The 12,107-nt window shown below is 39.0% G+C and overlaps 1 protein-coding gene across 10 annotated transcripts in view; it reads left to right on the forward strand.

Moving 5' to 3' along the window:
- Window positions 1–12,107, forward strand: part of Itpr (Inositol 1,4,5,-trisphosphate receptor) — a 100,302-nt gene that overhangs the window by 22,945 nt on the left and 65,250 nt on the right. For 6 of the 10 annotated variants that reach the window (XM_087354571.1, XM_087354564.1, XM_087354563.1 and 3 more), the window contains exons 14-18: window positions 218–390; window positions 1,493–1,648; window positions 4,131–4,281; window positions 4,759–4,906; window positions 7,200–7,229. In XM_087354571.1, coding sequence (XP_087210697.1) covers window positions 218–390; window positions 1,493–1,648; window positions 4,131–4,281; window positions 4,759–4,906; window positions 7,200–7,229 — 658 coding nt within the window. The remainder of the gene's footprint in view (window positions 1–217; window positions 391–1,492; window positions 1,649–4,130; window positions 4,282–4,758; window positions 4,907–7,199; window positions 7,230–12,107) is intronic. The other 4 variants (XM_087354565.1, XM_087354572.1, XM_087354568.1 and 1 more) reach the window with 1 other exon arrangement.

The raw sequence follows: 12,107 nt of genomic DNA on the forward strand, positions 1-12,107 counted from the left end.
TACATAAAAGAGGGATGATGTATTGGGCTATGACTTTTGATGATGCTATAATTTTAATTTATTTTACATATGTAATTAATAATTTGAACATACATGATATATTTCAAGTTGATATTGTACATGTGTTGCATTCAGTTTCTATTCTGCTTCTTTGAACGCAAGTTTTCTTGATATTTCCTCTGAAGATTTTGTAAATCATCTGCTACCTATTTTTTAGGAAAGCATGTCTGTTGGAGAATTATCCAAAGGAGCAAGAGTTGGGAATCGGAAGGCTCTCGCAATATTGGATTATTACCGACACCAGCTCAACTTGTTCTCCAATATGTGCTTGAACAGGCAGTATCTGGCTCTCAACAACCTCTCTCATTTAGATATTGACCTGATCCTCAAGTAAGTATGTGTTTCGTGAAGTGAATAGCAATGGCGTCGAGATCATTGTCTGCTGTGATTTTCCCTACCTCCTGGCATGTGGCTTAAAAGCAGACGTTTCCATTATTACCGTATCTGTTGACTTATGTTGGCCATGTGTCATGGATTACGCGCAGTTCTGCTGATTGCACAATACAATAGCATATTGGCAAACTGTTAATTCTATAGTTAATGTCTGGTTGGCAGTTCCTTGGTATGGGGTTTAAATTCTCACATGATAGGGGTTTACATAAAGGCAAAAGTGAGCTACAGAAATGCAGAAAGTGATAGAAAACAGTGAAGTCTTTTTGTGCTGTCAGGGTTGATGAAGTAGGCAGAAACAGTCTTTGAAATTTTGGACTGCAACTCCATACGTGGCTGATTACGAGAAAGACTTCATTACGTTCAGTTGTCGTGAAGACTTCTGATTTGTGAAATGTTGGCTTGTATTTCCAAGACAGCCATCTGGTGTGAAAGTGGGAATACAGTACGATAATTACATTAGAAGTGTATTAAATGTTTATTTAGAGTAATTTTGTAAAACAAATCTTTGATATTTTTGTATGTCTGACTGAATAGTGTGAATTTGAATGTATATCACCTGAACTGCAAAATAATTGCTTATTTAATTGTTATTAGTAGTCAGGGAAAGACAAGAACCAACAGAGTTCACTGGTTTCTGATGCAATAAGTGATAAAGGAAGAAGGTACAAGATTGTTTGTAACACTTGCAGTGTTCTTGCTGACAATAAGATAAAGAACCTGTAATGCTGATAGTTGTGACAGCAGTGATGGATGGTAGCAGTGATAAGTAAGCATACTCCATGTGAATAAAATAAAAACAATAAAAACAGGTTGTAAAGATGCACTGGTGACAGACAAAAACATCATTTAGTTCATCCAATATGTAGTCTATTAATGCATCTGATTTTTTGCACTTCTGTCTGGAAAATACTCTTATCAGCTGCAACAGTTTTCCTTTGTGAGCAACATTATTCTTTCAAAAGAGTCGTCATCTGTGCTTACTGTTTCTTCCTCCCCCACAAGGGTGTAACGAGGAACTGATGTTTTTCTGTGCTTTCAGATGCATGGCTGATGAAAGTGTTCCATATGAATTGCGAGCGTCATTCTGCAGACTTATGCTACACCTTCATGTGGACCGAGATCCGCAGGAACCTGTCACACCAGTCAAATATGCAAGACTGTGGTCAGAAATTCCATCAAAGATGTCCATCCAGGAGTAAGTTTATAAACTAAACTATAACTACTGCCTGGTGCAGAGTATTTAATACAGAGAAACTTTTGTGAGTATGCTTTTCAGTTAATGACCTTTTATGATTACCATTTATGTCCTTGTAATTACAACGCCAACGTGCTGCATTGCAGAGGAGATCTGCGTGATGTGTAGGTTATAATAATAGATCAAAATCTTGTACAACAATATGCCTGTACTATTTCAAATCTGCATTGTAGGGAAGTATATATCACACATTACATTTACGAGGTGTGATCGAAAGGTTTCCAGACTGCGCGTATAAAAACCCGTACACTTATCTCAGGTATTAAATTCATCCATCACCCTCGAAGTAGTTCCCCTGGGAGTGAACACAACGATCCCAGCGCCGCTGCCAAGCCTGGAAGCATCCCTGGAAATATTTCTTTGTCAGCCTGTCAAGCACCATCTGCGATTCTGCCTGAATCTCTTCTATCGTCTCAAATCTCCTTCCCTTTAGCTGAATTTTCATCTTTGGGAAGAGGAAGAAGTCACACGGAGCTTAGAAAGGAAGTTGGGGTCGGTTCTTGCAAGATCTTTGAGCTCCTGACAAACGAGAAGTCGATTCTGCTTCTGGTCCTCAGACAGGATGCGTCGCATGTGGAGTTCTTCCTTTAGAATCAGCTGACAGGTCCCATAGCCTATCCCAACAATGTCGCACAAGTCGTTGATGGTACGACGTCGATCTTCGTGAATGGCCTGCCGAATCTTCGTAACATTTTCGGGCGTTGTGCTCGAAGATGGTCGTCCAGAACGCTCGTCATCATCGACAGAGGTTCGGCCATTTTTAAAACGTGAATGCCACACAAAAGTTTGTGCACGACCCATTGCGGACTCCCCAAATGCTTGCTTTAGCATTTCATAGGTTTCCGTAGCCGTTTTGGCGAGTCTTTGGCAAAATTTGATGCACACGCCGTTCCGAAATCGCAGGAGGGTCGGTGTAATGCACTACCAAAACGCCTGTAACTAAGAAACAAATGCTAATTCGATGATGCCGGCTGGTACAGTGATTCACTATGAATGTAGGCCGCACCCCCTAGCGGCAGAAGCTCGTACTACATCCAGTTCGCCCTCTATTGACACAGTCTGGAAACTTTCCGATCGCACCTCGTATATACACTATATCACCATCCTCATTTGTGACTCTACAACTCAGTGTGGGTCTTGGCCATCTCTTTTGGAAGTAACTTAATCCATTTAGACATTTGGTAGGACTCCTTGGATGATTGATCAGCCCGTCGCAAGGCATCTACCTGTACGCAAGACAGCACAACACAGAAATGCACGGCCAACATGCCTTGAGTGGGATTCGAACCCGTGGTCCCAGTATCCAAGTACACGAGGCCCATGCCTCAGACTGCGTGGCCATTGTGACTGGTATATAGACTGTACTCTGTGGAACTCTTTGTTCTAAGCCCAAAAATGTAGGATTGTTGTATATTGAGTTCCTTATGTTATTTTTAACCTTCATATTTGTTATAAAAATATTATTTCCATTAGGTGTTTCTCTTCTGTATTTACACATTGTACATCTTTACACACTTCAGTGGTGAGTTAGTTTTCAATAGCTGTTAAACCTGAACATCTGGGACCAACCCAGCCTCCTGTCCAATGGGTACTGCGATCCTCTCCCAGGGGTAAAGTGCTGCCGGGGTATGATGCTGACCTCTCACCCCATTTAATGCTGAGGTTAAGAATGAGTAGGAGCTATACCTCCTCCCCCCCCCCAGACGCCTACTTTACATGTAGCAGGACAGCTTTATATACACACATACACGCGCACACCTGAATATGCTACATATTAGTTTGTAAGACTTGAGGTTCTCACAGCGGTGAGTATGAAGATTTCCGTCTTCTGGGTTGTTGCGCTGTGTAGTCTGGTCGATGTTAACCAACGTTTCAGAGGTCATACTGCCTCCGTCATCAGGGCGGAGGCAGTATGACCTCTGAAACGTTGGTTAATATCGACCAGACTACACAGCGCAATAACCCAGAAGACAGAAATCTTCATCGCCCTGATGACGGAGGCAGTATGACCTCCGAAACGTTGGCTAACATCGACCAGATTACACAGCGCAACAACCCAGAAGACGGAAATCTACATATTAGTTACTTTAACCAATTTTAACTGCAGAGTACTGTATCCTATTTACTTGAAGAGAAAATTCCTTGGAGACGGAACAGTCTATAATAGGCTAAACCATGAAGGTGATGATGATGATTAGTTACTTTAATCCTTTGCTGACCAGTTTTGTCTCTGAGGCATTTTGAACTTGGTGCTATTTAAATGGAGCTTCAGGGGAAGGCAGGGTGCAATTTAAGGGAGTTGTCAAGGAGTTTGTTAGAGACAGAGTTGTAGCTGGTAGGTTTATGTTTTGCTGTGTAGGGCAGTTTGTAGTATCATTACCTCATTGAAGGGTGCACATGATACTTGATTTTTCTTTTGCAGTTACGATAGCAATAAAACACCAGATCATAATAAAGAGGCTGTGAGGGCAAGATTCAGTTCAACAATAATGTTTGTCGAGGACTACCTGTGCAACGTTGTTGCTGAAATGTGGAGTTTCGCTGACCAAGATCAAAACAAACTTACTTTTGAGGTTAGCAACAAAATTGTGATTCATTTTATCATGTATTGCTTATCTTTCCTGTAAACAAAATGTTGTTACTGTGTTGACCCAGAGGAAAATATTTCAGTTTCCAAGGGCCCAGTATGTTCAATAGGTGGGGTGATTCAGTAGTGGTACTTTACATTTGTGTGTGCAAGTTTATGAAAATTTGTACAGGAAACCAACCCCTTGATCATTATAAATAACACAGAGCTTGTAATAATTATTTTTCTAATCAGATTGATTCCAGTTAAATGCAGTGCCCATAGAAATGTATCCCTGGAGTGCAATGAAATATGAATATTTGAAATTCACTTACCACAGAGTTCCAAATACAGGTTTTCTGTTATTAGACTATATTTATTTTTCAGTGATAAGAGGTCCATATAAAATGCAGAGTCCAAGGTGTAGGCTTAATTGTAATATTTATTTCGTACATCTAGCGTACTACAGGATCATCTATTTCAGGTTGTGAAACTAGCTAGAGATCTGATCTACTTTGGTTTCTACAGTTTTAGTGACTTGCTCCGACTAACTAAAACGCTGCTTAGCATACTCGATTGTGTGTCAGACAGTGATTTTATCAATGGAAAACTTCCTACTGGGGATATTGACTGTGAGTAAATAATATAAAGTGTTTGTATATAACTTTTATTTTACCATAAATATGACATTTTAAATAGGAGCTGATATACGAGGCTCGTCCACAAAGTAAGTTTCCCTGGGGCCGTTTACAGAAACAAAACACAATTTCATGGAAATATTTATCGCAACAGATACAGCAAGTGTCCAGCTATTTTTCAACATATTCGCCACCGGAATTGAGACATTTGTCATACCGTGGGACCAACTTTTGAATACCTGTGTCGTAGAAGTCTGCCGCCTGGGATTGGAACCACTGTGTGACAACCATCTCCGCCTCTCTGTCATTCTCAAAACGCTGACGCTGACCGGACAGGAATTCCTTGAGGTGTAGGAAAAGATGGAAATCACTGGGAGCGAGGTCCGGGCTGTAGGGTGAATGATTAAACACCTCCCAGCTGAACTCCTGCAGGAGACTTGCTGTCCGTCGAGCCGTGTGCGGCCTAGCGTTATCACTGACCGCACTTCACAGTCGGTGGGAGCTGGAATAAGAACCTCCAACTTCAACAGCTGCAACGATGCTACTGTGAGAACGCGGGAAGTGCCGTTAGTGCATGCGCCATGCTACGTCATTGCTCTATCACGTACGCACAGTCGCTTCGCGCAATATAAGGTTTGCTAGCTGTGGGACGAGTGGGAAACTTACTTTGTGGACGCGCCTCGTATAATTATTTCTCATACTTTTCCTTCTTATCTTGTGTTGATGGTTATGATGTTTATATTAATGTAGCAATAATACTTCCTTTCAGGCTATGAGAAATTGAATACTGATCAGCGGTTTGTACAGGGTGGTGGAGGAAGTGATACCCTATTGAACCCTTAATGGTCAAAAGAGGCATACATGTCCCATTAAATACTGTATGTTGTTGCTGAAATGATACTATGTTTGTCCCATATCTTATATTTTCATACAAATAGCAACTTGTGAGTATAAAATACTTCTAAGGCTTCATAGATTGCCAAGGATCCATTTCTGTTGATTCATCCACTTTAAGGTGTGGGTTCTCCCGCTGAAGTTCACAGACGATTCAGAATATTTAAAATAATTCTTTTTAAATAGCTGTTCTTTTTCTGTTGTCCCGTAAAGTGTCAAAATCAGGTAGAAATATCTGAATATGCTTCAAACACCTCCCTGCTGATATCGTCACTTCCCTTTATAAGCAGTTCACATTTACTTTTGTGTACGCAGACCCACTAAGCTGTACGTAGCCTGAGACCTGACTTTTCTCATGTATAAGACTTAAATTTTTAATGTGCTTCATTTTTCTTTGTCTGTGAGTCAATGATCTTAAAACCTTGCATACTGTGTAATGTATTGGAATATAAAATATGCATACAAACAAAACTGTTTACACTATGAAGGACACTAATGCCAAACATGTGGCAAAAAGACAAGTTAATTCATATATTATAAATCAAAAGATTGTGGTTTTTTTAACAGAGTCAAAAGGTACGTTCTTTACAAAACATATTTAGTAACACTTCACTGGATGTTGGTTGCACAGGAGTTGGTGTATTATATTGGGCACTTACCTGTTAGTCCACTGGTCTGATGGCCGTTGCTGGTCTACAGTGAGCCGTGGTTGTGTCATCTGTTCCTGCAAACTTCAACGATGCGTGTTACTAAATGTGTTTTGTAAAGAACTTACATTTTTGCTCTGTTAAAAAAACCATAATCTTTGTATGCTTATTTTATATTTGAGTCAATGGTTTTATCATATTCAGATTAAAGATTACTTCACAAATGATCAGATGGTGATGGCCTTTGGAATATTGGTTCAGTATCCAGGTGGTCAGTCATTGTGGGGGAACTGTAATGCATGGCACTTGCCGAGACAGGTTTTTCCTTTGTGGTAGGTACCATTTCTCCCGCTGTTCATGCCGTCTTTGTTTTTTAAAATTATTTGCTAGTTGTCACAGTTCTTGTCACTCAAAAATAAATACAAATTCTCTGTAAACCATGCCAACATTTACAGTAATTTTGAATTTGATGTCACTAATTTAATGTTTGTCTTGTCTACTTGTCCGTGCTAGTCATCCAGGTTGTAATGCCATGTGGACGTTTCTGGTATTTACTAGTGTTTTGGAGGAACATACTTCAACAATCTTGAGGGTTCTTGAAGATGTTGGCAGTATGTTCCTCAGAAACATTGGTCTACTGCCTTCAAGTCCACTCAGCGTCACAACCCGGAAGTCCTTCGTGGATATCTTCACCACTGTGAGAATCTCAGATCTCATAAAATGTGTATCTCATTCTTTATATGCAGCTGAGGAACAAGAAGCAGAAGAACAACAAGGTAAATACCACGCACGGCGCTTTGTGTTATGTTTAATGTTGATTGCAGTCTTGCCAGCAGATGGGCGGCTCCACAAAGCGCTGCTCCCATCGTCAGTAAAGCATTCTCTGATCATATGTTTTTATGTGGTCTTCCTTTATATCCAGCCGATCTTTACTTTTGCTGTTGTATCGTTTCTGTAATAGATGTCGAGGTCTTTGTCATTTTACTCCTTTCAGACCATCTAAGTTTTGAGGAAATAGTATAAAACTTTTTATATTCACAACGTTCCTATGCAGTCAGCTTAGACTGTGACTCCATATTACACTGCATTTCTTCTGTTCCTTACTGTGACTAACTCTGAGTGATAAAAGAAATAAAATTATAAAATTGCAACATGGTAAAACAGGTGTTGTATGAAGCTGACCTCCATCTAGTGTTAAAGTTAAGAATGAGTGCATAGGCACAAGGTCTTCTGTACCTAAATACGAACTTCATCTCAGTGTGGTGCTCTGTAAACATTGTAAAGTAAAACCCGTGTAAAATTGAAACTGGATTTACCTTTATCATCCATGCATCTGAACTTATGTGCAGTCTGACTGGTCACGTGTTACGATAGCATGCTGCTAAACTCTCATACCCCAGAGATGAAGTCTGGCCAGCAGCCGTGTGTTTAAATTGCTTATTCACATATGATGATAGTTAAGGAGGAACCTGACTTCATCAGAATACATCTGTGGTCTTTGTAGTACAAAATGAAAATGAGTGTAAAATTGTAGGATTTGAGGTTTCCATGGTTGTGAGTCTGAAGATGGCTGTCTTCTGTGTTGTTGTGCCACGTAGTCTGGTAGAAGTTTACCAACGTTTCAGAGGACCTCAGAAGACAGCCATCTTCAAATGTAAAATGGCTTGAAATAAATGGAAATTCTTATGTGGAAGTGAAAATGACAAACGAGAATTTTATTCAGAAGATTCTGCTTTTGTCTATATAATTATATTCTGCTTTACGCTTCCTGTAACGTATCTGGTGCTTTTTATTTTCTTAAAGATTCAAAAAAAGGGAATACAGTAGATTTTGGTTAATTTGGCCATTAGCTAATTGGGGCAGCCATTTATTTGGCACAAATCTTAAAGAACAAACCTTTTTAACTCTTTTCATGGGACTTCTCATAATTGGGGCAGCCACTTAATTGGGCCAAAGTGTTCTAGTCTCGATGTGTCCCAATTAACCGGAATCCACCGTACTTACATTTTATTCTTATATTTGTAGTTTAAATGCGTCATGTTTGTGTTTAATTCAGTAATATATTTATTTATTTCCATCAATACACAAACTTAGTTGTTAAAATTGGTGTTATTAAAGTCTTCACCCGACCACAGACGCAAACACACCACAAATCACAACTCTGACTACAGAACGACTGATCTAAAAAATACAAAACAAGACGAAGAACAAAAAGAAACAACCTAGAAAAATGAAAACTACAAAACAAACAAATCAATGATAGTTGCATTAATAAATATACATTAGTTTTAAAGATGAAAATAGCCTGAAGATGATGCGGTTGCATTGAAACATGTTGTGAAATAAAATAATGAGCGCTAAAATTATAACATCGTAATAGCGATGATAAGCGCCAAATTTTAAAGTTTAACTTTAATAACACCAATTTTAACAACTAAGTTTTTGTATTGACGGAAATAAATAAATATATTACTTTATTCTTATAATTTATGACTGCACATCCTATACTTGATATATAATTGAATATATTGTTCCTATTACTTTGTTATTACTTTCTCTGATCATTTTGCCGTTGTTCATTTTCCTTCCATCGATCAAGTGTTAGAGCACATTGAATGTTTGAATTTGCTCTGTCCAAACTAACATTTCTACAAATTATTACATCTCATTAATACCACCAGACTTGCCCTTCTTTCTGTATATCTTCTCATGTCTTATAAAAAGTGTCGTAGTCTTATAAAAGATTTTTCTTGCAGGCATTTCATGCCAGTGTGACACTCCAACTCTTGAAGTTCAATCGCTATTTGTAAAGTGAAGCAATGCTTTGAAGAAGTCTGCATGTATGTTGTGGTACATTTCTGTTCTGAGTGATTTGGTTTTGAAACATGCATGTTGTGAGATTGTAAGAATCTTTCCCAGATTGATTCAAATGTCTCTTTAGCTGGAGTAGACACCTGTTTTATGATGACATGCTGTTATATCGTGCGATATTTTGATTGTCATTAATAAATGTGGTAGGAATGTTCCTTCTCTTGAAATACAGAGTTGACTACAAGAAAGGTGTTTCTGAGTTTGCTGCTTTAAAGTGACTTCCTACTAGCAGATGTTTAGATTTGGCACTAAAAGCAGTTTACCTCATAATAATATTTAAAACTTATATATGGGGTGAGTGAAAATTGTCAGACTTATAAATTGGCTGTAGCAAAAGGTTACATTCCCTTTCACTTCTGTCTGTGGCTCCCTTTACTTCAGTAAGAAGCGTCATATTCTGGTAATGCAAACAGTTTTAGTTGTGTATTACTGTATTCACTTAGTATACAAATTTAACAATGTGATAACATTGTTATCAGACATTCTGTAGTTGGAGATAATGGGGTAGTATTTAGTTTGTCCATCTGTCCTGAGTTTGAATCCAAACTAGTTTGAAGGTGGCTGTCTTGTGGGTTGTAGCACCACGTACTCTCTTCATACTCACCACCATGAGAACCTCAAATCCTGTTGTTGTTGAAGATATCCGTCTTCTGGGTTATTGCGCTGTGTAGTCTGGTCGATGTTAACCAACGTTTCAGAGGTCATACTGCCTCCGTCATCAGGGCGATGAGTATGAAGATTTCTGTCTTCTGGGTTGTTGCGCTGTGTAGTCTGGTCGATGTTAACCAACGTTTCAGAGGTCATACTGCCTCCGTCATCAGGGCGATGAATATGAAGATTTCTGTCTTCTGGGTTGTTGCGCTGTGTAGTCTGGTCGATGTTAACCAACGTTTCAGAGGTCATACTGCCTCCGTCTTCAGGGCCTGATGACGGAGGCAGTATGACCTCTGAAACGTTGGTTAACATCGACCAGACTACACAGCGCAACAACCCAGAAGACAGAAATCTTCATACTCTGATGACGGAGGCAGTATGACCTCTGAAACGTTGGTTAACATCGACCAGACTACACAGCGCAACAACCCAGAAGACGGATATCTTCAGACTCACCGCTGTGAGAACCTCAAGTCTTACCTGTTGTTGTTGTTGGTTTTTTCACAGAACTTTTTGTGCAAAAAATAAACATTTTGGATTTCAGTTCTGTAAACTACGTCAGTTGATTCCAGAGATAGATAAATCATTTTCTATTTTTGTGAATAACAGTTAAAAGTAATAAGATTAAAATACGCGAGAGTATAATATTACCTATATGGGTTTAAAACTTGGTCTCTCCTCCTAAGGATGTTCAAGAACAGGATGTTGAGGTACCAGATATTATTAGGGTTTTAAAATTAAAGAGGACGAGAGGCATGGAAGATGTAGAACATATTTAAGAGATGAGAAAATTTTGATTGAGTAACGAGATTGCTTGGGAGACAAAGAAGTAGGTGGGGGGAGAATATTGAAATAGCTGCAGCAAAAACAATTGTGAAGAATGCTGGTATTTTTATTTTGCTATAAAGGACCCATGTTCATAATAATGTTTCCTTTGAAAGGGTTAAGCGTGTGTTTGCTGTTCTGTTACGAGTGTCTCAGGATGAGCTGACAGGTTGTTAACCTAGTGGTGATTTTCTCAGAATTTTAACATATTTGCAATCTGCATGTTTGGTAATTCCAAGGATGTTTCATTGCAGTGTTTCATGATACACACTCGTCAAACCAATGTTTGCAGATAGACTTCTTTACATACTGAAAGACCGAACATCATGGTCGAGTGGTTAACACTCGGGTAATGGGTTCAAATCTTGGCCCGGAGACCGGCTGTCCTGACCAGGGTTTTTCATGGTTTTCCTCTATCCTTCGAGGCAAATGCTGGGACAGTACCTAAAATTAGGTCACACCTGCTTCCTTCCACATCCTTTCAAATTCACTATCATCCTCTCATTTGACACTATGCAGTCAGACCAACTGAAAAGCATTGTTAAATAAACCACAAATAAATGCACACTGAAGTTCTTGCACTTCAGCTAACATTCCTACCTTGTAATTGTTGTTATTACCATTATTGTGGTTATTTATTGGAAAGTATTGTTTTGGAAAGTTTTATTGCCCCCCCCCCCCCCCCCCCCCCGGGCATTACAGAATGACTTCAAATTGTTTTGCTGTGCTGGTAATAAGTCATTCAGCACAGAAGAAAATTTTCAAAATTTGTCCCAAAGTTTCCAAACCCTGGAAATTAATTCTCTTCACATGAATTGACATCTTTTATTATTTTCTTAGTATATAAATGAGATAAATGAGCACAAGGCAACATTCATGCAGTGATGCTTGAAGAAACAGTGGTTCTAAATATTAATAAAATATTCTCAGGACAGCAGCCACGTCACTTGGTTAACCAAGTGACGCCGCTGCTGGCCCGAGAAGATTTTGTTAATGACATCCGCCATGAAAGCTTCACATCATACAACAGTGGTTCTAAATGTTTATGACACTGGTTTGCAAATATAACAATGTCTGCACTCACCAATGTCTGAAACATCCTACGAGCTGATTTGTACTTCTGTGTAGTGTAGCTTGAATTGTGCAGGATTTTTCATGTTGACTTCTGTATTTTGCAATTATGCCACAGTTTAGAATTTTTGTGTGCATGCGTGTGTTCTTGTAATGTGACTGAAATTTTTCCTGAAACTGTAGGATGTAAATGCAGTTAAAAACAGATATAAACTGTATTAAAAACCTGCAAA

This window comes from Zootermopsis nevadensis, unplaced genomic scaffold, assembly GCF_977971745.1.
Source record: "Zootermopsis nevadensis isolate Lab colony 2312 unplaced genomic scaffold, Znev_1.0 Znev_ptg000023l, whole genome shotgun sequence".
NCBI lineage: Eukaryota > Metazoa > Arthropoda > Insecta > Blattodea > Termopsidae > Zootermopsis > Zootermopsis nevadensis.